Genomic DNA, 27,773 nt, shown 5'->3' on the forward strand with positions numbered 1-27,773 from the left:
CTTTACTCAGATTCTTTTTATCTTTTTAATAGTAATAACTAAATGTTGGCTTAAGAGGAACCGTCGCACCTTGAGACTCTTAAGAGACGTTGTAAATTCCATCAGCGGTATGGAGAAAATCCCTTTTGTCCTGCGACTTCAAAAGGAGAAGAATATTGGAGAAAATATATAAATATTTATTCTATTTTCATTAGAATGTATGCATTAAGTACTGTACCTGTGCCTCTTCTTTTTGATTTTACTCGTACTGTCTTGCCCTCACATGTTCTATGTTTCTTGTAAAATAAAAATAAAATAAATGCATCAATTTCGGTGTCTGTTGCTCCCTGTGAATAAACATACAAACAGACATCACCTGTGTGTCTGTTTTATCAATTTTCTAAGGCCATAGTGGTCCCCAGTCTTTAGCACATAGTAGCTTGGGGGTCCCGAGCTCAAATGTTTGGGAGCTGCTGCGAGCTGTCTATTATTTTCTTGGTCTATATTTTCTAAATAATGGAGCTAAGAGGTAAAGACTGAAAGGCCAAAGTCATAAATAATAACCTTTTTATTTATTGCATTGAAAAATTAAACAATATAGCATCATGTACAAAAGACAGACCATGCAGGAACTTTAGTTTGACAGTGAAATCACATGTGGAAAACATGTCAGGTGAGTTCAGTTTGCATCGTATTTCCGCATCGGCACACTGCACAGGTTGAATGTCAACAATGCTAATCATTAGCCTTCTCTTACTCTGTCTCATATGCAGACACACACACACACACACACACACAAACACACAAATGTCCATGTATAGATCCCAAAAATATCCATATTTCTCGTTTATAAAATGTAGAAAAATTGCATATAAATACATCTGCAGCCGTCGTTTCACAAACATCGTGTTAACACAGAGGTGCTCAGTTGGCAGAGTAAACATTGTGTGGCAACGAGTGAACTGAGCCTCCAAAGAAAAACAGAGTTCTGAATTTAAGACAGAACTCAGACCTCGTGATCCCTTCAACGCAGCCTTTATCTAATTATCCCTCAAAATGAACTGGAATCTTTTTGAATCGTCCTTGAAAACAAGCAAAATGAAGTCTATTCGGTTTTGTTTGCTGAAAAGATGTAAAAGATCATGTTGAGGATGGGGGGGGGGGGGGGGGGGGGGCTAAATAACAAACTCAATAGTAGAGTTGCTCTGATTCTAAATGATGGTTTTACAATAAAAAAAAGACAACAGTGTGGTGCTTGCAGCCACACAGAAGGACTCAGAGGAGCTCATAGGACTTGATGTTACAATCCCTTTTACAGTAATCTGTACTTAATTAAGTCTTGAATGGTGGGTAGGGGTAATCACTTCATTGGGGTCACAAGGTGGGCACCCTCCACCCTTGATGTTTCATTGATAGACCCACGACATCTCCAGAGGGCTCAACACCCTCCCCTGCTTTTACCTCTCCTGTGTTTTAAATCTACATTTTTATCGCAGAATATATACTCTACTCACTTCATATGCATGTTGCTCTTTCAAAAATGTAAATGTACATTTCAAACTAAATAAACTAAAAATCATATTCAGTGAAGGTCTGCCCTTTTCTTTGTGGGGAGTATTCGGGCGGGGCCTCAGCTCCCTCTTTGCCCTCTCCCTGCCACTGGATCACAGACTGTAAATATTAATGGATGAGGTCTGAGTGACCTCAAACATCTGTCACAGCAGGGGGCTCCGGCAGCAGCGGCCATGTTGGAAATGCTGTCTCAGTCTAACTTTCAGTCAACCTAACAACAGGCCGAGAGCTGGAGCTGAGGCGGGTTTTTAGCCCCCTGACACATCACGTTACATCACGCCCAGCTGTCAATCATGTCAGCTACGCGCCAAACTATGGAGAACTGGTATTGTTCCTAAAATCAAAACAGATGAATTTAAAAGAAAATCACCGTGTGTGCCCATGAGGAGAGTAACTAATCAGACTGAAAAAACAGCTTTTTTGCCTGTGGTGTGTTTGTGACTTCCGGTGTTCCTGCAGCCAGCCTCTAGTGGACTGGAGGTTGCCACTTGCACTGGATGCATCCGAGCACTTCTCGTGGCAGATCGGGGCAGACGTCTAAAACTTGCTGTGAACAGTTGTGCAATCAGTCTCATATTGTATATGTCAGAGCGGGATTAATCAGCGCTCATTTTAAGTGTTAATTTTGATGGTATTCACAAATGGAAATCGTGCGTTATTTTTATATTAGTTCTTATGAAGTTCAGAAGCTGCTTTGCTTTTCTTTCAGTGTAATGAAAGAAGTAATGTGTCAAGAGAGTCGCACAAAAGAGCAACCCTTTAAAAATAACACGACTCTAACTGCTTAGTCACTGGTTAAAAAAAGTCTAGTTAATTAAAGAGGCTGTGTCTGAGTCATCAGATCTACTTCTGTTTTTTTAAAAGAGGGGTTAAAGTGCAGAAATATAATGACCTTAAGAAATAGATTATTAAAGAGGATGCTTTAATTAAGAAAATGAAACAATAAATAAAAGCTTGAATGTCAGATTTATGATGAATGAGAACCTTGGAACTAACGCCTGCAGAGAAAATAATTACTAAACCTCGAGGCCTCATGATGAGAACAGAGAAATCAGATGTCAACAACGTTTAAAACTGTGCAGAGATTAGGGAAATCTCAGGCGCCTCATTAAGAGAATCCAAAGGTTATACACTGGGGGATACAAATGAAGCTGAGGGCAAAAGAGAGGGAGGGCATCTGATTACAATGGTGGAGCAGAGAGAGAGAGCGGGAAAGAGTGAGAGAGAGAGTGAGAGAAATGGAGTGAGAGAGAGAGAGAGTGAGAGAAAGGGAGTGAGAGAAAGAGAGAAAGAGGGAGAGAGAAGGAGAGAGAGAGAGAGTGAGATTGAGAGTGAGAGAAAGAGAGAAGGAGAGAGAGTGAGAGATAGAGAGAGAGAGAGGGGGAGACAGAGAGAGAGAGATCTTTAAAATGCTGCACATTATAGGCTTCCTTTAAATGAATCACTCAGTGGAAAATATAAGAACAGGCTGTTTCTGCAACATGCTTTTAACTCGTCTTGTCGGGAGTGTTGTAGTTCTAAAAATCGGTTCTAAAGACCACTTTTTGAAGATCTCGTCTCAGAATCAAAAGCATTTTTACTCGTTCTTGTCTTGGTCTCAGCCTGGGCGGACTCCAGATTTTAAATCAGGACCGGTCAAGACCACCACTGAAAGGCTGTTTTTCAACGTCATCACTCTGATTAAAGAGGAAAACGCCTCTTTATAAAAGAACGAATAACTTCAATTCATTCATTACTTGATTTTTAACCCCCGGTCTCGCCCTACCTCTGTCTTGGTCTTGACTCGGTCTCGATCCCTAAATGTCTTCTGAAATAAAGAACATGTGCCACAGGCTTGTTGAGTGACCTTCATACTGATGATCTGCGTCTGTCACACAGTTGTCTTCATCTGTTTGATTTGTATCCTTGCAGACTGAACATCATAATCAATCATAATAATAAGAAATCTTTGAAGGGCGACTGTGATGCTGCTTCACACTTTGAAATTGTGTCTGATCAAAAAGAGGCATCAAGAAATAGAGTGGGACAAAATTCTTTTTTTTTTGTTTGACCTCGTGTTTGGTAATTTATATTCATGCAGAGTTTTCTTGCTGCACTTTTTAAAAATATTATCAAACCTGAATGTCTGTATTTATTCATTTTGGATAAATCATGACCTGACAGAATGATAGGCAGCGGGAGAAGATCTTTGATATGTGCTGACGAAGTGACTGAAGCCACTGCAGACATACAATAACTGAGTTACAAATGATTGATTGAATGTTGAAAAATGGGAAAAATGCTGAAAGGGTGAAAATATGCACAAAAACAGAAAAGACAAACACACACAATATATTTGTATGAGTATAAATTAACTTCATGAGGACACCATGTGAACATTTACAGTTGTACTCCGAGCTCTGACAAAGTGCAAAGCAATCCTTCATTCATAACTTCTAACTTTAAGCTGGCGAGGAAGTAAGATTTATGAAGCCAATTAAATTAGTGAATCTCAAAGAATCCAAAACTGAACACAAAACATACTTCCTTCTTTTAAGTGTACATTAATTGAGTCATAATTAAAAGGACAATTACTCATCTCTTTGTTCCCAAACAGGAAGTTAATTGTTTTACATTGTGACGTAAATTTTCCATGCCCAGATAACAAAGTGAAGAAATCCATTACGTTTCAGTGTATGTGGAGGATGCAGCATCGAGCTGCTTAATGCAAACTGCTGTCATGACTCGTCATCGGGCGGTGAAAGGGTAATCTGTCTGCCTTTAAATGGAAACAAATTGTCCCTGTGAAATTATACTTTTTAATCACACACAGCGAATGCATTCATAAGAAGGAAATATATTCAAGGTATTTTGTATTTCCATTTTTTCAATCATTTTTAAACTTAGAGTTAGGAAAATAAATTTGCACCTCTTGTTTTGTGGAGGATTGCCGACCAACTTTAAACCAAAACAGTTGCAAATTTTGCAATGACAGTAGAAAACCTCCCAAAGAGGGCCCCATCTGACCGTGTCCCATGCATTATTTCTGTGGAAACCAAAGTTTGTCAATAAAAGTCACCAAAGGAAAATTAAGAGGAATTTTCTATCAGGGAGTGAAAACAAAAAAGAGGAAGATGAGTAAGCATCTGCAACCAACGCTGGTTGGAGGGGTCCCCCATGGATTTTAGCCTGGAGGCCACCCCAGCCCCACAAGTCTAGCCTCTGCCACTGTCAGCTCACTGTTCCCAGTAGGGATTCACTTGTTTTTGCCAATCAAGGTTTTAGAGACAGGAAGAAGATTCTGCAGATAACCACACATTTCCATTATACCTTTAAAACCCCAATAAACAACAACTGCAGTCAGGGTCAGGTGGATACAAATCATAGCTTTATGAAAAACCACCCTGTACTCTCAATGAACATAAAGCAAATGATTCAAGATGGACAAAAAATGGATGGTCACCCCCAAAAACCACCGCCTTCAAAGCCCCACCGTTAATCACATCAACACCTTACATTCTTATAAATGAAACACAATCACTGGGTCTTGATTGTAAGCAAACAACCGTTATAAATCTATCACTCACGCTACAGTAATAAGACACCTTGTAAATACGTGCATGTAGGGGGTTTTGGAATTACTCGCTTTCGCTGCTCGACAAACAAACTCATTGGTCTAGACTGCATATTCGTTGCTCAGGCACTTGTCATTAAAAACAAAAACAGAATAAAAATGTATCTTTTTTATCTCTGATGAATGTCACATATCATCCTGGTCTCTATATTCCAGCAGTAAAGGACTCTTAATTTTCTCCTTGATGCAAAAGGTTCATATCATCGAAAGGCATACCACTTGTGAGTGGCGCTCTATTGCTTTGATCTCTGTGATTGGACGTCAGTCACTTTACGACAGATAAAAGGCTTTGTGTGTGTGTGTGTGTGTGTGTGTGTGTGTGTGTGGATATATTTAATTGATCAGTTTGCGTCAGAAGCTTGACTCTGGGACTTTCTTTTTGCGTCCCAGCGAGGTTGTGCTATACCGAGTCCTCTGCAGGGTACCATAAGACGGTTTGTCCGTTGTGAGGCTGCGCGACGGCGCCGGGTTCGTCGACATCCCGTTGCGGTGCAGAGACGCCGTCCTGCGCACGCTCTGCTCCGCTTTGTTGGGGATGTTGGAGGAGCTCTGCGAGCGCTTGATGTCGGCCGAGGTCCGTGCGTGCAATTTCCCGTTTGCCAGATCGTCGCCCAAACGGCCGGCTCCATTGGACTTGCCTCCGTCGACCCCGGCTACTCGCCCCGCTGCTCCGTTGGAGAGAGGCGGTCTAGGGAGGGTTCTGCTCCGGCCTGCTTCTTCGACTCGTGAATCTTCCTCCTTGGACTTCCTCGAGTCCCTATCCTTCTTCATGAAGTTCCCTTTGAGGAATGACAGCAGTCCCTCATGGGGCAAACTCTTGGGCCCTTCTCCTTTCTTGGTCTTAGAGTTCCCTTCATATGCATCGTGGTGTTCCCTGTCAGCCTTGTCACCTTTTTGCCTTCTGAGGGTCCCATCATTTAGGATTGGGGTGCTGTAGCTGGGCTTAACACCAGCACTAGAACTCTTTTTGGTCTCGGGGTCCTGGGAGGCTTTGGAGGAACTCTGTTTCCAGGCATCCTTTCTCCTGGTGAGGGTGTTACTGCTAAAGCTACTGCTAATACTGGCGGCACCGTCATCTCTCGATTGGCTACCTTTGGCGCGTCTCAAACTGGCCGTCTTATCGGACGATCTCCTTTGGCCCTCTGGGACCTGAGGAGACTCGGGGGGCAGCTCATCGTCGGCCTTACCCACACAACTCATTCCCCCAATACTGGGAGATCGTGCATTGGTTGCGCCCCGGCTCTCAGCAGCTTCCTTCATGCTGCGTGATTCACCCATCAAAGTGGTGATTGGATCCTTTGTGCACTTTGGCCGTCGGCCAGATTCCAAGTACTGTACCAGCTCCACGGGCGCCGGATCTTGGACAGTTAGAGGCACTGGGTTGGGTTTCCGTTTGTCTTTTGAACCGAAGGACCAGCGCAGGGGAAGCATTTTGCTCAGGGTGTCCTTGGTTTTGCTGGGGGCTCTCATACTGACGCTGCGTCCCTGAAGACCTCTGACAAATGGTCTGGTCTCAAAACCCCCTGGCAATTAAGTAGAGGGAAAATGCAGGGAAAAGTGTTTCGTTTAAATGCAAGACTTTCACCAAAAATAAGAGACTGAAAATAGATATTAAACTGATTCAACAATGGCAATTACCTTTTTCCTCTTTTGCACCATCGTCAAGGAAGACCGGAGACTCAGGCGAGTCAGGTAAGGAAGATGGGCATGTGGTCGAGGAACGAGAGACCAGACTGCCTCTTTTGCTGTCCCCCGTGAGCCGGATTAGCCAGTGGTCTGACATTGAAGAACTTGTGGATCCTGTGAGAGACACAGAGCAAACGGGGAAGGGGGGAGGGGGGATATCAGGAAGAGGATAGGAAACAAGTGGACAGTTGAAAACAAAAAATTATGCAACTTGCAACTTAACTGACTCAACTTGTATTTTTTTTTAAACTTTTCAGTATGCAAGTGTAGCCTCAAGCTTTTAGCCTCAAGCACAGAAGAGGAATGGGAGAAAGAGGTCTGGCAAGCTCTCCTCTTCTTTTTAACCTCCACATCCCCAAGCTTCATCTATATTTTAAATTGGTTTTCAGTTCCATCAAATGCTGACTCATGTGCCATCTCCTGAGGGAATTTCTTTTACTTATGGGCAATAACAAAATGCTTTGTCAACCAAAACTCCAAACTCCTGCAAACAAACAGACTCTGGTGCGTACAAGCATTAATGTTCTCAAATAAGGACTCAGTTAATGAACACAACTTGAACACTGCTGTGTAATTTAAAAACCAACAAAGAAAAGTTTGTATAATTGTGTAAACACAAACAGAGTGTAATAGCATCTGGAATTCCCACACTGTTGCAGACACAGCCGTGCCCCCAATTACTTCCTTTGTGTTTCCTTTCTCCCCCTCTCGGTGTGTTTGTGATTGTGATGGTCTGAATAGAAAGAGGGGTGAAGGAGCAAGAGTACAGAACATTGTTCAGTTGTCAGCTGTCTGCTGTGTGACAACAATCAGTAACTGTAGTCTGTAGTCTTCAAAGGCTAAAGGTAGAGTCCCTAAATGAACGCTCTCTGTGTGTTCTTTTGTAGAAAAACACTACTTAAAGGCTTTATATGCGATTTTTCACACTATATATATAATATATATAATATAAATCAAGTATATCCTCTGAAAATAACTCTGTGAGTCATGACTTTCTACAATGGGTGTAACACCCGAGTCCCACTGTCTGTGATGTTTTCCGAGTTTTCCGAGTCCTATCTTCATTTTGTTTACATCGCCCGGACGGCCGGCTGACTCCTCCCCTCGTGTATAAAAGTTGTTTAATTGAGGGACTAGAGAAAAGAAGAATAACATACTGTACTCACTGCTTAACTGCGTTTCTAGATCACGGTCATTTCGGGTAAATTTACATGCAGTGTGAAGATACGAGCATAATAAAGATCGCTAGCATTAGCATGCTAACACAACAATGCAGCACGAGTTGTTTTGGTTTCATGCTGGTGCTCAAGGATTGCCGATTGGCTCGGCTCATCGTCTTTTTCTCTGCCAGGACTCTCCGCTTGGCTTAGCTTAGCCCTGCCTTCCCTCTCTGCTCAGCAACCTGTCACCAGGCCAAGTTCCTAAAACTCATCCACTCATCATTTCTGTCCCACTTGTACATGGCTCAAATCCTATTACTGTATCCCTGCATTACACATTCTCGATTCAGATTCAGTCTGCTGACCTTTAAGTTTGCACTGTATTCAGCTGATCTGATCAGCAGTAGTTGAGGAAATATTCAAATCCTCTATCACTCGTGCATTCATGGAAAAAACGTTAAAATATGGAATGAAGCTGAAATGACTTAAACCTCATTTGGTTTTATAACGATTCAAATTAGCATTAGTACTTTTTTAATGTAGCCTTATTGAAAATTGTGCTTAAAGCTTCTGGAGACAAAGTTTGCATTTGTAGTCTGCAGATTCTTCTTTACATAAAAGGGAAGCACCAAAAAAAGATTGGGGAATGTATGTAATCAAATTTTAAAGATATATTTTTTTGGACTCTTTGTGCCTTTATTTGAGAGACAGGACAGCAGATAGAGATGGAAATCAGGGAAAGAGAGAACGACATGCAGGGAAGGAGCCACAGGTGGGATTCAAACCCAGGCTGCGCGCTCTCAAGGATTTAGGCCTTTGTAGGGGGTTCTCCCACTAACAGCTAGGTTACCAGCGCCCCCCGTGTATTGGATTAAATTGGATTAAACCTGATAATAACCATCAAGACAAAGGCAGCTTTAAGAAACATGCGTTTGATTCGTTTTTTGGATTTTCTAGATTGACCCATGATGTCCCGTCCGTTAACATGGAGGAGGCGGGGTCAATGACCTCTACTGCAGCCACTCAGCAGAGAGGAGCTCTAAATCTTTTGGCTTCGCTTCAGGTAAGGTATTCAGCTGTCCATTTTTATACAGCTCTATGTTATAGAACTTCCTGAACACACTTACCCACCCTTTTGCATGGAGGGACGTGGCTTTAAAATATGCAGAAAATGTTTTTCATAGTATAGATTCTGTTGAAAGTACATTTAATTTAACCTTCAAGAAGTAAAGGTTTAGAATGCCAGAGGTCTTGAGTATTGTTCAGGCTTGTGGTACATTAATTAAACACAGCTGCAGAGTGCTGAAGTAGGACCAGGCAGAATAAAACTCAAACAGGACTATAGAAAGATATTCTAATTTGAATGTGGACACATTAGCACAAATTGAAACAGGACCACTGTGAGACTTTGTGACTGCAGGAGCTTCAATGTTCGTGGTGTAAGACCTTCAGAGATTTAATAATGATTCACATTTTCTCCTTTATGAACGTACTTTCTATCGAGGACAGACTTCATTTGTAGTGTCATAAAATTACAGTCTTCGCTAACTGAGGTGCGACAACCTCGGATAGAGGTTTTGCAGGCACGCCCAACTGGGAGGAGACCCCGGGGCAGACCCAGAATACGCTGTAGGGATTATCTATCCCGTCTAGCCTGGGGACGCTTCAGAATCCCCCAGGAGGAGTAAAACGTTCGCTGGGGAGAGGGAAGTCTGGGTTGACTTACTGCGACACGACCTCAGATAAGCGGAAGAAAATGGATGGATGGCTGAGGAGTTAAAAATTTGATGCTGCCAAAGCTAAAACCATAAAAAAAAAAAAAAAAAACATTTTGGAAGCCTGAACACTTAAATTGGTACGCCAATGGAAGCAACAGGGCCAGATTGAAGAACCTCTCAACCACAGCGAGAACGCTGTTCTTCCATTTTAACACATTGTTTTTGGAATGATTGAATTTGATGCACAATCAGTAGGTTGTGTTAGCGAGAATGAGTTTTTTGGGAGCTTGATAACCAGCAGATGCAGAACAAAAAGTCACACAATGTGATAAAAAACTTTTTCAGCTGTCCCCTCTGGGCTTTTGAGCACATTGCTGATTCATGATTTGCTTTGACTCAAACATATAGAAACACATCACCCTGCCCATTCACTGTATGTAGCTGCACCTCTGTAACCATGGTGATATCATTGTTCAGAGAGGTGAATGTGAAAATCATTATGTTCCAGGAGCTCTATTCGATTGTACAAGCAGAAGAAAACATAATGATCCCTCTAGAGTCTTACATCAGCTCTCTGAGAGATTCAAACTGTGAATCGATGGCTGAATCTACAGAGTTAGTCTTCACTGTTTTGGAAATACTTCATCTACACGTTACTTTTTCCAGCGATTCAAGATTTATATGATATATGAGATTTACAACCCCCAATTTGAATTAGGATGGGTCTTGTGATGGTTGGGTACTGGGACCCGAGTCCGCTGGGAGACTCGGGTGGACTCGGGGCAAAATTCATGTGTACTGCTGCATGGTCTGCACGAGATGTGAATGCAACCGTAAAAAAACAAGGAATTGGACTTCTATATGATGTCTTTCTCCTGTCGCTTCCAAAAACGTTGTACCTGTGCAGCACGGGCACGCTTCGACCTCTGAGCTGCACGATAGATGTGGAGGTAGGAAGAGGGGTCAGTGTTGGCGTCTCAGATATAACCAAAACATCCACAGTTAGCAGGATGGACTCCTGCAGCGGGAGCAATTTGGGGTTACCGTAAAATCCGGTGTATAAGACGCACTTTTAATACCTATTTTTTCATCTTAAAAGTCTTATACACCGGTGTGACCAATACACCAGTATAAAATACTGAAACACGCGCCGTCATTACATCAGGTGTAGCAGCCCCTATCACTGTGACCTGACGTGATTAAAAACCCATCCCCATTCATTGTGTATTGAAAGCTGATTACACGCTATGCGGGGAAAGACGGCGACACAGACCAGTCTGGCTGCGCGACTTTTTCCATATCTTTTCTCCCTCGCGAGGTGATAATCATGCATTCACAGAAAACAGCGGTATATTGTTCCGTAAATAAACCTTGTGGAGTGCTCTTGTGATTGAAAGAGTCCTATATTAAAGTTAAAGAGTGACCAGAGGAGTCGGGCAGCGCGACTCGCAAGCTAGGAGTCTGTGCCTTACAACTTTCCCTGCAGGCTGAGAGCTCAACTACCGTACTGTAGCTAGTAGGAGTGCAAACTCCTGAACGTGAGAAAAGTCGGAACCTTAAGAGCAACACAGCTGCACAGAAACTGCAAGTTGTAGACATCGCTTAACACAATATAAATCGTCACGCAGGAAAACAGTTTAAACTTTTTTTTCTCTCTAAGACACCTTCAAAACAGGGTGCGTCTTATGTACCGGTGTGACTTATATTCCGGATTTTACGATAAGTGTCTTGCCCAAGGACACATTGGACATGTGGCTCCAGGCGTTGGGAACAATCTCCAACCTTCCAGGTGAGAGAAAACCGACTCTACCATCTGAGCCACAGCCGCCTCTTGTAGCTGACGATGACAATGGGTGACAAGTCGGGACACTTTCACAGCATGATCTTTGGTTTTATCATTTCTCCTATATTACTGTAGATAGTTCACAGTCTTCTCCTGAAATCAGTGCATCGGTTTCTCTCTATTGCTCAAATTAAACAAATGAATTCAAATATTTCCATCTCATGTACTTGTCCCTTTTGTGATTTTTTTTCCCCCGTGTGATACTTCCATGATGAGCATACCTCTGACGGAGCAGCTGGCTGACCACGGAGGAATGGTGTTACGCCTCTGGTAGAAGAGGATGTAGGCTCCTCTGGTGCACACTTCCTCCTCGGGCACCAAGTCCACGCTGCTGTCGTCGTAGCTGTACCACACTCCGTCCACTGAGTTCCGACAGTAAGCTGTGTTCGAAAAAAAATGACGACAACAATGAGCAACGGGAAACTTGAACATTAACACACAGTTAGGTGTTTTTGATGTGCGGTCTAAAGGCTTTAAAAACTCACACAAAGTATTTAATTGAATGCGGGTGGAATTTTCCTTCACCGCCTTTATTTCAGGTCATGAAACCGTCAAAGCCATGTTAAACAAAGATACGCTTTCTGGCACACAAGGCTGCTTTCTATTGATTCATAAAGCTGCAGCTAAGCAAGCAACACAAGCAGCTGCGAGGATGAATGTATAAGTCAAGTGAAGAGGAATCTCTCTTGGGTGTGATGTTTGATTTCTCAGTGCTGCTGTATAGACGAGCCGGTTACATGGCATTGGGCTTTGTTGAGAAAAATTAAATACCTCGCAGGATAAACTCATAGGCCTTTTAATTTTTTTATAACAGCTGTTTCCATTTCCTTTTTCCAACACATACATTCAATCTGCTTTACATTAAAAACACAAAGCCGTCAAACTTAAAGAAGCTCAGATATGTGGTATGACTGAAAGATGATGGAATTTCTATTATCTTTACTTCTGATTAAGACCTACAGAAAGGACACAGCTATACAGAAAAAAATACATAATATATACAGTAAATGCCGAGCTTTTCAGAGCTGCTGCTGTTCACAAAGCACCCCCCCCTGTTCTGTAATTAAAGATCCAGTCATTCCTCATCTGTGTGTCAGCAGCCCGTCCTGCTGTCAGCTAGCCGAACCCATTACCTGAATACTTGCCAGGGTCTCTGGAAGAATGTGATAGAAGACGAGAAATGGAAAGACTCAGCCTCTGAAGCTGCAGGAAGGGGTCTTATTTTTCATTTCATTTCATCCAGCAGACAATTGGGTGTGTGTTTTACTGAGATACTGTTTTCCATTATATAAATATTCTATTTAGCTGTTCATTAATGAACCTCTATGTTGGGAGAAGTGGTGAGTACTAAGAAACCCAGAGTGGTCTGAAAATCTTCCACACTAGGGGTTAGTCCCATTGTTTTTATGTTTTCTTGGTGATATTTATTTGAATAAAAGCAAACATTAAGCACATGGAGTTATTAAACCCGACCCTTACAGTCACAACTGAGGGAAGCTGAAGTTATTTTTTTTCACAGCAACAACAAGCTCCGGTGAGACGCACTCTGAAACTGAGGTCGTGGGCGCTGGACACAAGTCCATTATCAAGAAAATTCACTGAGAGCGTGTGGGCTGATGACTTTTATATTCTGTGACTGGTCCAACTCTGTGCATGTTACAAAGCTTTCTTTTTCACACATTTATTTGTTCTGTGGCCAGGGGCGTGGGCAGACATGGACTGGGGGGCCCACCTGGGGCACCAACTTATACAGGGGTGGCATGGAGTTTTTGGGCACACACACTCAAAATTCTTTCTATTTCTTTCTATCCCCACTAATGATACAGTATGTACTTGTAAGTAAATTTGGCAACAGATAAATCTAAGATATATGAGTAAAATCCAAAGTACTTAGAAAATTGCACTCAAACTCTTGCACTTTGTCTTACTTGCAAAATTACATTTATTGGCAAGTAAGTCCATCGCAAGTTAGACATTGTTCTATTATTTGCTTTGGAGTTTTTAATGGGAAGAGTAATGACTTTAAAGTATTATTTTACAACTGAAAGTACTAACGACAACAAAATAACTACATTAACTCGTAAAAAAATCTATCAGCAGGCTGTCGCAAACAAACAGAATAAGTCCCGCCTCTGATTAGGCACATAGCCAATTATTGATTTGGATTTTGGGTGGCACCTGAGCTTGGCAATCACACCCCTGGCCACCCTTCTGGACACGCCCCTGACTATGGCTACGTCCAATTACATCCAGCATTGTTAAAAAGAAAAACAAAACTATCATTATTGTGTCTGAGTTTGTCACTTTGTCTACCACCTTGGATTTCAGCATCTTTTTTCTTTCATGTCTTACCCCTTGAGACCTCCAGCACCCACAACATGTGAGTGATTTGTGTTAAGCAACTTCACTTGGGACAAGAAACTTTTGAAGATTTCAGGGGCTGGCTGTCATGTGTGAAAACAGCTAAGGTTTAACATTTCCATACCGGTGTAATGCCCTCCATGCATCCCTCCGTGATGGTTGCACACAGCGTACAGGTCGTACAGGTAGTCGTGGGGGAGGGTCATGTCTGCTGGCTGCTGGTGTTGCTTCCAGGAAGGCGGCCAGGCTCCCGAGTTCACATTCCTCAGACTCTGACTCCGCTTCACCACGTTGGGCGCCATGTCCAAACCAGTGAGGGGGAAACGCACCAGGGTGGACAGCTTGTTCCTCCGCTCGCCGACCTGTTTTAACAATTCTCAGTCTTAAAAATGGTTCATGCATTTTCAGGAATGACAACAGCACAACATTTAATTTGGAGAAGTTATGAGGAATGGATTTGACAATTCAACGATTGTTGATTTATCACTAGAACTACCAAAGCAATCATTTTCACTGTTTTCTTTTTACATTTTGCACTTACAACTCTCTAAAGTTTTGAAATAAATTCACATCGAAGACAATCCACTGGAGTAGCCTACCAATTGGAGAGTTTGAGGGTATTTGTGCTCTTTTGAGCTTTACATCATCAGTAATGTCACAACAGGATTTTTGCTTTTACTGTAGTTCAAATCAGAGAAAGATAAAACAACTCTGACTGGTGAAGGGAGAGTGGCTCAGACTGTTTCTAAAGAGAAGTTCAGCAGCAGTTTGCAGCACTTTGAGGTTTAGGTGTGTGTACCCCAATAACCTTGGAGAGTGTGCATGCAAATTAGTGGCATTTTCATTGCACAGTCTCTGAAAGAGTGACGGACTGAAGTGCTCTACAAAAGACTGAGAGAAATCACAGGTGGATGGTCAGGCGGGGGGAGCTTGGCATGGTATGGGATGTGAGGTTGCACTGCCTTGTAGTGATTGCTAAGGTTTGACAGATGGAGACAACTTGGGCTGGTGCCACGTGCAGTGAAGAGAAGCAGGTCTGTGCCAATCAAATACAGGTCAGAGGGAGAGTTGAGCTGGAGCCAACCTCGGCTTGAAAAATGTTTTTTTCGCTACATTAAAAATCTAATTTCAGAGGTGGAAAAAGCCAGAAGTCTGTGTGGAAGGTGCCAGCTAGATAAAGTTGGGAAACAGTTGTATGACTTATGACAGAGCCAGTTGTGATCAGACTGTTCAGTAAGAGCTGGACAGTCTCTTTGTCTGACCTGGCTGAGGTGAGCAAAACAAGCTGGAGGGGATGTGCACAGAAATTGTGACTTCCATTAATAAAAAAAAACAACAACAATGTTTATCATTCAAAAGAGTTTTGATTTCACTTGATTTATTAAAAGAAACAAATCGAATGAAATTATTACACACACACACCTCCAAGATTCAGGTACACCAGACATACCTTCAGAGGAAATCCTAGCTTACACCTACAGTAGCTTACACCCTTGCTAGTTGGCAAGGGTGGTAAGACTTACTAGTCAGTTAAACACATTTTCAATATTTTGACATAGTGGCCCATAATGCTGGTCAATGATGTGCTCAAACTATAACACAGCCACCTGCAACTAGCCTGCAGTAGCTGTAGCCATAGACTGGGTGAAGCCCCCGGCTAATGGGCCTTCTCCTCTGGCTCTACTGCCTGGATGTAAACAAAGACAGTGAATGGATAGTGTCTCATAGGAGCAGCACGCCATGCAGTGTCTCGATGCAGGTTGTGTCAGGTTAAACTGGCATATCTACTTAAGCAATGAATAACCACATTGAGCACAGACGTGGACGTTAACCTGCAAGGAGGGACAAATGCTGGCAGTGCTAGCATTGCTAACATTAGCCACACTCAGCAAGCCAAATTACATATTTTACCAGCAGGCAATTCTAAATAAATAAGCTCTATTTAGGGTGATTTCAAACTTTTAGACTAGTCTTTATTAATGTTCCCATTTAACTGACTGGGAAATTAGTTGCTAGGATCATCCCTCGTTTATACAAAAGGCGGGAAATCTGTAATGAAAAGGCCGGGAACTTCTCTCATCAGTCTCTAACAGGAATTAATGCAGTCTGGATTTTAATTGGCCAAATAAGGATGACAGCTACAGCTAGACAAACGTGGATTTCAATAAAAATGTGATTTTGGTCGAGAAATGTGTAAACCCAAACAAGTCAGCGGGCAGCAGCTGTCAGGGTACATGTGGGGATGCTAATGAGTCGCCTGTGGATGCTGCAGTTTTGGAGCTCATCCCAGAGAATGGGCCATAATTTGACTGAATGCGATGCAGTGTGACACTTTCCCATTGGTTGTGCTTACAAAAAGCTTCTTTTCACAGCAGAAATTTTGGCTTGTCACAGTGGGAGGAGCTCGGGTGTTAGTAATACCATGAAAGATTTCACGTTTCTTTTCAGGTGTTCCACTAAGCCCTGACAGAGAGTCGGCATAGACTTGGACCCTGAAGCACAAAAGGCAGAATGTAATGCTTTCTTCTTACTGTGACAAAATGTCTCATGTTGAGAAGAAATGCTGCAATATTTAATAATAACACATGAGGTAGTTAATATATATATATTCTAACCTAAAGTTATTAGTGTGGTGTATTTGCAGTGGCTATTCTAGGGTCTGTTAGCAACATTCATTGGGGGCCCCTCCAACCACCGTTAATTATTGTTTTCCTCTTTCCTCTTTCAACCACCTACTTTCCTGGGAGCTCTTGAGCTCTCCTAGGCTCCTCAAGATCATCGGTTGACGGCCTGCCAGAACAACCCCCCCCTCCCCCCCCCTCCCCACCGGATTGCTGATGGACGGTCTGCCTCCCCCCACCCCCTTGCTCTCTATCCCTCTTCCTGCATCTTATCCCATCTCTCCCCCTATCCCTTTCCAAGCCGCAGTCTAGACCTGTGAAGACTGTTTCGTCATGAGCCGGGGATCCGGCCGAAGATTTCTGCCTTTTAATGAGGCAGTTTTTTGTTACCACTGTAACTTTTGCTGCTTTGCTAAAGTGCTCATGATGGATAGGCCGGATCTTTGTAACATAACAATAAGTAAGGTCTTTTACCTGCTTTTTGTAAAGTGTCTCGAGATAACACTTGTTATGAGTTGACGCTATACAAATAAAAATTTATTGATTGATTGATTGATTGATTTCACTCCCTGACAGATAATTCCTCTTAATTTTCCTTCATTGACAGATTTTGGTTTTCAGAGCAAAATGCATGCAACACTTAGCAGCACATTGAGAGTAACAATAAAGACATTCTATTCTTTGCAACATTTGCACATATTGAGGCAATGCTGGGGTTTAAAGTTTGTCAATCGTTGGGGGCCCCCTACTGGCCTGGGACCCCAAGCAGATGCCTGCCTTGCCTATTGAGAAGCAACGCCTCTGTGTATTTGTATCTATAAATCACTAAGTGTCTGAAGCCATGCTACCACATTGGAAAAGCTGCACTCAGGTACGGCAGGTGAGGTGAGGTGAGGTCGTCAAAATGTTCCATACTTGTTTTAAAACAATTCAATCTACTTTATTTTAGTGATCCAAAGTGTCAAAAAGTAGCAAAACTACAAATCTTCAGTCACATGATATTGATGACGATGATGATTGTTTTGTTTGATAATGACAACGTTATTTAGGATTATTTTGATGCAGAATAGAGCTCTCAAGAACAGCTTTAGATGTTGTGCTCGGCCTCTGGTCACTTCCTGTCTGCACCTCTGGTCACCTTCTGTCAGCACCTGTGTGTCCGATCAGACTTTAAGCTGTTTGTTTGCACTACTTGACATTGTTTCCTCCTCCCTAGATCCTTACTTGTTTTGTACTTACTAAATAAAAATGAATAAATAAATTGTAGAATTGTAGAATTGTAGGCATATTTTAACCAAAAGCAACCACGAGGGAAAGAGAGACAGAATTGTTGAAATTGCATTACTAGGTTGGCAATGTTGCACAACATACCTGTGTAATTCAGACAGTGTGTAGTAGTGTAGTGCATTTTTTGGTTTTGAATAACAATATATTATTCAATATTACACATCAAGGACTTGTTGAATGCCTTGGTATTGACACAAAATCATTTGATTTTTCTTAGAATCGTATTGAAGTTTTAAAATCTGGTAGGGATGACGTCAGCCTACTGTAGTTGTTGGTGTGCACGCCCCATGTATGTAGGCTATAGTCCTCCCAGTGGGCAGGCCAGGTTCCAACCTGTGGCTCTTTTCCTGCATGTCATTGCCCACTCTCTCTTTCCCTGATTTCTGACTCTATCCCCGAGCCCAAAAATAAAACCTTTAAAGTCTAGCATCGTACTAACCCTGCCTTTTATTTGATGCATTGCACTAAATTCTCAGACCACCCTGGCAACATGCAAACAGTAGCCATGTTTACATAATGCAAAACGTCTTTAATGTCATTAAAATCATTCTGATTGAGGATTTGGACTTCCCTGTTTACATGGACCATAAATAAAGGGATCCTATCATGATGTGTGTCTACATGCATTAAGCATTAAATTAGAATAAAACCATATTTCACATGTGCAGAGTTGTCCTACCGCTCTGATTAGTCACAAGCAGCAGCAGAAGAAGCTGTTTCCTTCCTGTTAACACAAATAAAAAATGCTTTATCTAGTGAGACATTGATCTGTGTTTCTCTGTTTTCCTTAAGGTAGCCACTTTTCCAGTTTGAATGAACGACGTGTTTGGAATTTGAATGCTTATGTGGAGGCTTCACCTCAAAATACTTTAGTTTGACAGGAAGTGGTGTAGCAGCACATACGACTGTGCATTTAAGTCCTATCACTGGAGTCATGCCCTCTATGAAGGATGCAGCAGTGAAAGGCATTTTAATGTGCGTCTTGGATGGAAGCCATGAGCGTCTGGCGCACTGCAGGTAAAAAAGATACTACTGTCTGTTTACCTTGCTGCAGTCTGGCAGGAGCTCTCTACACAAACCAAGCCATTTATTTTAATAAATCATTAATCAATCATCTCACCAGTGTTATGATCCATGAAAGGCAGTTGCAACACCGAGTGGGAGTGTATGCGTGTTCTTGTAGCTCCGGGCGGAGACAAACCTGTTACCGGTAAAGCGTGGGAACGAGGGGATCAACTCTTGACTTTCAAATCCCCTTATCCGAGGTCACAGGGCTCGTTAAAAAGCTTTGCGGTGTCATGATGCCTGGCCTGATCAAAATTCACTCAGCGAGCCTGGATGTTGACGGATTCAGGTCTTAAATAATACATGCAGACATAAGGGATCTCTAGCCCTGCTTCAAATGTTTGGATAATTAGTGTACCACTAGTCCGAGCCTCTGAATAGGAAGCAGGAGTGCAGAGAAGGGTTTTATTTTGATGTGGACAATTCCATCAAACTGGACAGAATTGTGACTCTTCTTTCATTGTTGCATCCTTTCTTCCCACTTTTCTCACTAAAAACTAAATATCCACAAAATATGTAATATCAGAGCAGTTTTTGACAGCGGCTGTGAAACCTCCAATCAGCCATGATGATACATCATCATCACCACCACCACTTGTTGTCGGCTAACCTCAGGCCTTTACAAAATGTTCCTTTCAGTGAAGCAAAATTAAATGGTATTATCTACCAGGTACAGTAATTAAGTCGATGAAAGAAGATTCATACGCCTGCATTACTGTAACGTGAGTCCATGAGGGAGTTCAGCTGAGGACGATACTACACACAGTAAGTGTTTTCAAATGTTCTCAACAAGTACAACTCCTCATCCAAAGACAGCAAAGCTCTTCAACCTTTCATTTTGTCGTCCACTCAAATCCTACAAAGCTTGACCTCGTGTGTTTGTGACAGAGAGAGAAACACAACCTCACTCTCTGAAGACTTAAAGCAATAATGCATTTAATGTTGTTTCTGATTGGAATTGTCTGAGAATTTAGTCCTCAAGTTAAACTATAGACATATCAAATGACTAATCTGATAAGATATCTACTGACTGAAATGATAAAGTGACCTTAATATATGATCAGACATTAAGGAAACATGATATGTTGAAGTGCTGGCTTCTCTGACAACAATGCAGCAGCTAGTATGTCCTCCTTCTAACTTTAGATTCTGGTCCTGAATGCTCTGGATTTGTTTGGACCAGAGAAGGTAGGCGGTTTTAAGGCGACCCCCCCACACGGCTGTTTTGGACGCCCCTCGGTTTGTCAGATATGAGAGCAGTTATCAGGTCAAACCAACAGGTGTTGCAGCAAGAGAAGTGGTTCAGATAGAAGTGATTGTACCCGACCTAAAAAGCCTCTGCATGTTTCTAATAAGCTCCACGAGCAGAAACGTGCTCAAATTAGGATCAATATTGGAGATGCTTTTTGAAAAATGGAGAGAGGTTAGAACACAGAAAGGTTTACAGACCCATGCAGAGCTGGATAAACACTGAAGCTTCAGTGTCCACCACATGGTGACCTGTGTGAGCATCTACTCTAGGGAGGAGGGGGCGGGGGGAGACAGCTCTCTGCTATGTTTTGAATTTGGACTGCAGTACCCGTTTTAAAAACTAGGGGCAGAGTTACATATTGCTCCTTTAATAAAAAAAAATATTTTCTGTGATAAATACACAATAATGAGATAATATTTAAGGTATAAACATGATTTGTTATCTGTATAATCTTTGTTTTGTTTCAGGTATAGTTGCAATATACATAACTTTCATGTAACAAAGTTTGATGACAGAGTCTACTTTCTTCTCACAGTGTACTCAGGGTAAGAATCTGAAATGCGTAGTGTCCTGATGTTGAACTTTCAGTTCCAGGTCATCCTAATGTAAGAATTCTAACCAATTATAGGGACATAAAGCCATAAAGGAATTTCTCTTTTGCTTCATGAATTGAGTGGCATGAATAAAAAGCATGAACCCACTTTGCAAATGAAGCCACAGATGAAAGGAATCTGGCAATATGGTGATTGCGGCACTGTCCAGACTCAATGAATAGAAAGCAGACGGAGTAAAAGTGCTGAGATTGAGCAACCCACTCACAATAAACTTCCTGACTGAAAGGAGAGGTCGGAGCTTTGTGATGAATGAGATTCTCCTCTGCATCTGGCTCTGAACATATCAAATGGATTCAGTGTTCTGCACAAAAACCTGTTTTTATTGAGGCAGAAAGATCTTTCAGCAAGTAGACTCACAGAGGTCCTCTTTTTTATTCACAAAGGATGCTGTGGATGAGCCATAACAAGACAGGTATGCAGAGAGCCAAACAAAAGGCTTCAGCGAAGGGACTGACTCTTGATGTTTCTAACCAACTAGCTCCAAACAATGCCAATCTTTTAAACTGTAGTAATTGCAATGGATTTTCACTTTTTTAAAAACTTTTTTTCCTTGATACCACTTCAGACTCTGCAGTCTTCTTCTCTGGCATTTAAAGGTCACATATTCTCCTCCTCTTCAACAAGTTTAAATAAGTCTCAGAGCTCCTCAAAACATGTGTGTGAAGTTTCTTGTTCTAAATCCACTCTGATCCTGTATTTGATCATGCCTATAAACCCCTCTATTTCAGCCCTACTCAGAACAGGCTGTTTCTGTGTCTGTACCTTTAAATATGTAAATGAGCTGTGTCTGACCACGCCCCCTCTCTGGAAGGGCTTGGGTGTACTCAGGCTTTCACACTTCATGCTCTATTGTTTACTGTGAGAAGGCAGACTCAGAGGGCAGAACAAACACCTAGCTTTGGGAGTGTCGCCCACCTGGGGGCGGGGTTACTGCCCTTTGTGATGTCTCCAAATCTCCAAACGGCCTGTTTGAGCACACATTTTCTGAAAAGTGAAGCAGGCTTAAGACGGAGAGGATGGACTCATGATTGAGGGGGTTTGTAGACAGACTAGAGACACATATTAGTGTTAGAGAAACATGGTGAAGGGGATTTTGCATAATATGTGACTACAGTGCAGTTGCACTCAGAGAACTTTAACAACCGGTGGGCTCCAGAGCACACCAAACCAAATTCAGAAATATTTTTGCTTTAAAGTGTGATGGCAAATAAGTTCATGTACAACTTTCCACTATCACAACTAACGTTTAATGTGTTTGTTCCACTCAGTGGTTAAAACGCTCTGAAGAGACGAGGACAGGACTCGGGAGACAATCTGATCTGTTCTAAATTTAAAAAATGTTGATTAAAGAATTAAGAGATAAACAAACTGAGTTTCCAAATCACTCACCTGCCGGAAGCGCTTGAGGTGGAGGATGAGGATGTCGGGCAGCGTCCACAGGCTCATCTTCACCATGCCCTGCTGCAGCTGCTTACAGTGCGGACACTTCCAGGCATCATCTGGGGCGAGCTGGGGTCACACGGGGGGTAAGATAGTCAGGATAACAGAATATTAAACTCTGATAGTGTACAGGTAAAAACAAACTGTGGTGATATGTATATGTTTTCCATACAACAATGCAGCAGCCAGTATGTCCTCCTTCTAACTTTAGATTCTGGTCCTGAATGCTCTGGATTTGTTTGGAATCAGAGAAAGTAGGCGGTTTTAAGGCAACCAACACGGCCGTTTTGGACGCCCCTCGGTTTGCCAGATATGAGACCAGTAATCAGGTCAAACCAACAGGTGTTGCAACGATGGAAGCAGGCAAGGGAAGTGGTTCAGATAGAAGTGATTGTACCCGACCTAAAAAGCCTCTGCATGTTTCTAATAAGCTCCACGAGCAGAAACGTGCTCAAACTAGGATCAATATTGGAGATGACTTAGCAGACGCTTTTATCCAAAGCGACGTACATCAGAGAGTAAGTACAACTCAAGCAAGGATCTAGAAAAAAGGGAACAATGTCAGTAAGAGCAAACGATCAGCTTTGAGTCTGATTGGACACACAGGTGCTGACAGGAAGTGACCAGAGGCAAAGCACAACATTGAGGGCAGTTCTTGAGAGCTCTAATCAGTATAGAAACCATCTTATAAGTCGTCGTTATCAAACAAAAACCATCGTCATTACCATCATCATCATCAATAATATGGAGACCATCATCATTAAGTTAGTAGGTATTCATGAAAGAGCTGGGTCTTTAGCTTTTTCTTAAAGATGCAGAGGGACTCTGCAGATCAAATGGAGTTTGGAAGTTCATTCCACCACCGGGGGGCGACAGAGGAGAAGAGTCTAGTCAGAGACTTAGGACCCTGTTGTGAAGGTTGGATCAGACGCCTTTCATTGGCAGAGCGTAGTGGGAGTGTTTTTGTCACAATAATCTTTCCTGAGAATGTGATGGCTTTTGAACAAAACTTGCCGCCCTGTTTTAGACCTGACGGCTCTGATATTTTCTTCCCAGTGTAAAAACAGTCTTTTAACATGGGTTCTGAGTGAAGTTGCATTTCTGTAAAACCTTTTTCTGCTTGCTTTGAGGACTTAAAGGCTTCCTTCTGAAGGTAGAGGAATCTAGAGTATTAGGTGCAAGGTTCAGCTAAGTGTGACGGACATATTAAAGTCCCCTGTCTGGCTGCTCATTCAGGGGAAAGTGTGAGTAAAGTGTGGGTCCGACACAGGTGACGTTCTTTTTTCACCCACTGGTTCACTGGTTTGACTCCACAAGTGTGCAAAGGTTCAGGAAACTCCTACATGAACTAATTGTCACTTAGCCTTAGTCTACACCTCGTCTTATTGGCAGTCATGGTAAAAATCCTAAAATCTACTGTTGCTATGGTTACAGGCAGGGTTTTAAAAGAACTAACTGTCCCCTTCATGAGCCTCCCGGCTTCTTTCCAAAAAAAGATTTGTAGATTGTGTTGAATGAAAATAGATCAGGAAATTAAATTGTATTATCTAATACCGATGTGTCGTTTACTAAAACATAATTACAGCAGAAGAGGCTTATGCTTTAGGCCAGTGGTTCTCAACCTTTTTTTTTCTCTTTGGAGCCCCCCCAACTTGTATCTAAGAAAAGCTGAGCCCCCCTCCTAGGGACCCACATGAAAAAAGTGATATTCTTTTAAAAAATGAACGTAAATTTAATAATTTTCATCGATAAAATCCAACTGCCTTCACACCTCTTCTTACCAAAATACCTTTGTATGAATTTCCCAGTAATGTTTAACATTTTTTTAATTTATGGATTTGAACCCGGGCCCTTCGCTTGGAGAACTATAACCTCCATTAATGGGGCGTGGCCAACTTTTTTAAAGATTTATTTGTGTGCTTTCCATGCCTTAATGGAGAGACAGGACAGTGGATAGAGTCAGAAACCAGGAAGAGAGAGAGAGCGAGGAACGACATACTGGTTCACACTCGATCCCCGGGCCACCCGCCCCAAGGACAACAGCCTCTGGACATGGCGAGCGCAAACCAACCACTAGGCCACTGGCAACTGCAATCCATTTACGTCCACATTTATACAGTCTGAGGTTTAATTGTTGCATCAGCAGTTGTTTGTAGCCCCTCCCACATCATATACAAAGAGGTTCAAGGGAGAAAAAATACATTTTGATTTAAAAAATCCATAAGGTTCCTTTTGTCTCGTTACAGCTGCACATCAGTGTTCTGAAAGTGTTCAGTGGGATTGTGTTGCTCCTCCACAGTTCATATACATACTAACAGGCAAACCAAACCTGTGTTTACACTGAGTATGGTACAGATCAGTCATCATCACACTTCTTTTCAGAAGACATTGTATACTCTGATGTTTTCAGCAGTCGGTCATCTTTGAGGCTTTTGTTCTGATGTTCACTTAAAGATAATTACAGCAGGTTTTTTGTTCAGGGAGCTCGACACTGAATCTTGGAACAAAATGGGACTGTAATTATAATGCCACAGCTTTACGATTGAAAATAAACCCTGTTCCACAAAGAACTGATCTGTACGTCGACACTGAAATGCTTGCAATTACACCAGCAGGGAACTTCTTTTATGTTCCTGCCTTTCAACTTCAATCTACTATTAGAAAACTGTTTAATAGTTTCAGCTAAGAGTTTGATGCTCAAGCTCAAACTTTTATTTTTATTTTATATCAAACTAAAACCAAACTATCAACTTTTGACAAAGAACCAAGAGCTCTTTTCCAGAAATACAGAAATACCTGTGCAATGGAATTATGTGATAAACACAGTTTTACAGACGCTGAAGCAGAAAAATTGTAGAGTTTTTAAAGGTTTTTACACACAGATTACAAAAAAGAGGAATGACTACTTACTTTTAAACTGGGCAGGAAACATGTTTTTTTTTAATTGCTTTAAATACTTGACGGAAATTCGGATTTTACACTCTGTTATTGAGACACACATAGACCCAAAATACACACATACACAAACACACACAGGACCTGTGGACATGGATTAATAGAGAGATGTCAGAGTGGGCTTGCTACACAAGCAAGTTTCATTCCAGAGATATCTACTGTTAAGGTCTGCACGCGTACGTGTGAAGAATTGATTGTGTGTGATAAGAAGCTGGAGAGCCGAGACAACACCACAGATTAGGGAAATTGTTATTGACTGACAGGTTTGTCGTGGATGAATTGCATGCTGTGTTATTATCACAGGGACGTGGTGGAAAAAACTCCCAATCCATGTGGTAAACACTGTGTTCTTTCTCCTTCAGTGTAATGACTTTATTTCAGAGACTTCACCTCTTATTGAATGAGCTGGAGTGGCTGTTGCACTTGAATTGGATGACAAAGTAGAAACTTCGCTGGAAACTTGAAAAAAACACTTTTCTAATCTTTAGTCAACTTTCAGAGGTGAATGAAAAGTCTGGGCGAGGTGTGACATCACGAAGAAAGAATTACGATCCGCTAATCGCACCAAAAACTGCTTATCGCTTGCTCCTGCAGTTTGCTCTTGTGTTGCTACTGGATACTCCATTCTCTGTGCGGAGCTGCTCTCTCATGGTGAGGAAGTTCATTGTGTGCACATATACAGTCGATAATGAGCGAGGCAGGGAGGGGACACTCTTTCCAGTTTGTTTCAAGGCCATATTTTGAAAAATGTGATACAAGTTTCACTTGAAAAGAGAGCTTCTTCCCTTGATCTAGAAGACAATGTGTCCACATCTGATTTGTCAAGCCACTCCCAGCCACACACCGCTTTAAACCAAGATTGTATAGTAATAGTAGTGGTCTTAGTTTTTTTTTGTATTTATCACTGGAAAGGTGGGTGTGACATCACATATGCCTACACACTGTGGCGCAGTTTCCACCAACTCTCAGCTATAAGCAACGTCGTTTGTGAATCAGATCTTTTTTGCAAAGAGGGCGACTTGCATTGAAATGTGGCAGTTTTCCCCCTAATGAATAAATGATGGCTAATTTAAATACTTGCATACAGCAGCTACGCACGGCGATGCTGTTTGTTTTGCAGTGCAGTTAGGAGCGCGTTTAACACTTGACGACTGCATGTCGTTTGTGTCTTTTTGACTCATTCGCACAGGTTTAGTGTGCGCAAAGGCAACACAATACTTCATCGAGTAGGCCCTCTGTCTTGTTAGAGTCTTCTAAATTATTTAAGCAACCTTCACCCAGGTACCTTGAATGATCTGATAAGAAGAGAAATCGAGTCAACTGATGTACAATGAGCCAGTGAGGGTGCAGCAGACCCCCCGTGGTCAGTGGGTATTTGGAGGATTACGATATAAGCCCTCAAGCCTTAGACATCAAGTCGAACGAGGTTTCTTCTGCTGTGACAAGAGACCATTCCTGTTCTCTAATGTCTGAAAGTATCCCAACATTTGTTAATTATTCATGTAAAATTCACTAATGAGGCAAATTCACACAGACGTGATGAAACATCTAAACCTCCTGGTGGAGGATAACAGTACCCACGTCAGCATCAAGTCCTCCTCACTTATAATTAATTTGAACCTGGTGGGGAGAAAGTTCACATTCAAACTGTAATAAACTTTTCAAATATAAAATACACTCTATCAGTGCATCAGGCCGTCTGAAGTAGATTGCAGTTTGATCCAGCAGACGGCGCTCTCAGCATAACTAGAACATTGCATGCACTCTTGACTTAGTAAATGAAGACCGTAATGTTGTGGCAAAAAGCCACAGAGATGCAAATCAGGAGATGCAGACTCATGAGGGAGGTTCCTCTCTCTACACAGGGTGCGTGAGATACCAGAAACTCTCCAAGTTGGCTCGCAGACATTTGTGTGGACCAGGAACGTCTGACCGGGTGTTCTCTTCAGAGGGTAATATTGTAAAAAAAAAAAAATAAGCACATTATTGCTACATAAAATGAAGGACTGAAAATGTTTTGTGTCTGGGAACTGAACATTACCTTGTCATGTTCCTTGTTAGTGGAACTCGTTTTTTTAGAAAAGTGACAGCCCTACTCTGCACTCGCACAATTTTATCATTCCTAAACATATTGTTAAAAAACAGCATAAAGCCAATCAAAAAAACTCCCAAAGCCTTTTCATCTCACAGACATGATAAGATCTGTCCATATAATAAAATGCCCATCCTTTAGTTTACACTGTCATGGCCAGAAGAGTTTATATTTAGAAGTTACAGATCGGACTTCTGTGTAATTCATTTTTGCAGTAAATCCGATCTTAGAACAATTAAGTCTTTAAATTGGAACTCTTCTGGATTTTTGTGTGTAGTACATTTGTAGTCGGAGTAGCTTTGATCTATCACAAAAGGATTGCACTGCTTTAAGCGTCTGCTAAACTTGTGCAAATGAGTGAAAAAGACCTCCGTCTTAGCATGCAAAGGGTTAAATGCACCACACACCGGGCTGCAGAACAAACCGCGTCTCAGGGAGCTGTTTCTGTTTGCACACACTTAAATGTTATGTTATGCAAGTTGTCCATGCCTTGTCTAGTCAGGGAGGAAGCTTTG

At 42.0% G+C, this 27,773-nt stretch overlaps 1 protein-coding gene across 1 annotated transcript in view; it reads right to left on the reverse strand.

The window, feature by feature from the left end:
* Positions 1-529: 529 nt before the first annotated feature.
* The window catches only part of usp43a (ubiquitin specific peptidase 43a), a 123,201-nt gene continuing 95,957 nt past the window's right edge, over positions 530-27,773 (reverse strand). The window contains exons 13-18 of the mRNA XM_061062651.1: positions 22,161-22,280; positions 14,057-14,294; positions 11,793-11,951; positions 6,803-6,964; positions 2,040-6,687; positions 530-1,786 (exon numbers count right to left, since the gene is read on the reverse strand). Coding sequence (XP_060918634.1) covers positions 5,516-6,687; positions 6,803-6,964; positions 11,793-11,951; positions 14,057-14,294; positions 22,161-22,280 — 1,851 coding nt within the window. The 3' untranslated portion in view covers positions 530-1,786; positions 2,040-5,515. The remainder of the gene's footprint in view (positions 1,787-2,039; positions 6,688-6,802; positions 6,965-11,792; positions 11,952-14,056; positions 14,295-22,160; positions 22,281-27,773) is intronic.

Source organism: Labrus mixtus, chromosome 2 (genome assembly GCF_963584025.1).
Source record: "Labrus mixtus chromosome 2, fLabMix1.1, whole genome shotgun sequence".
NCBI lineage: Eukaryota > Metazoa > Chordata > Actinopteri > Labriformes > Labridae > Labrus > Labrus mixtus.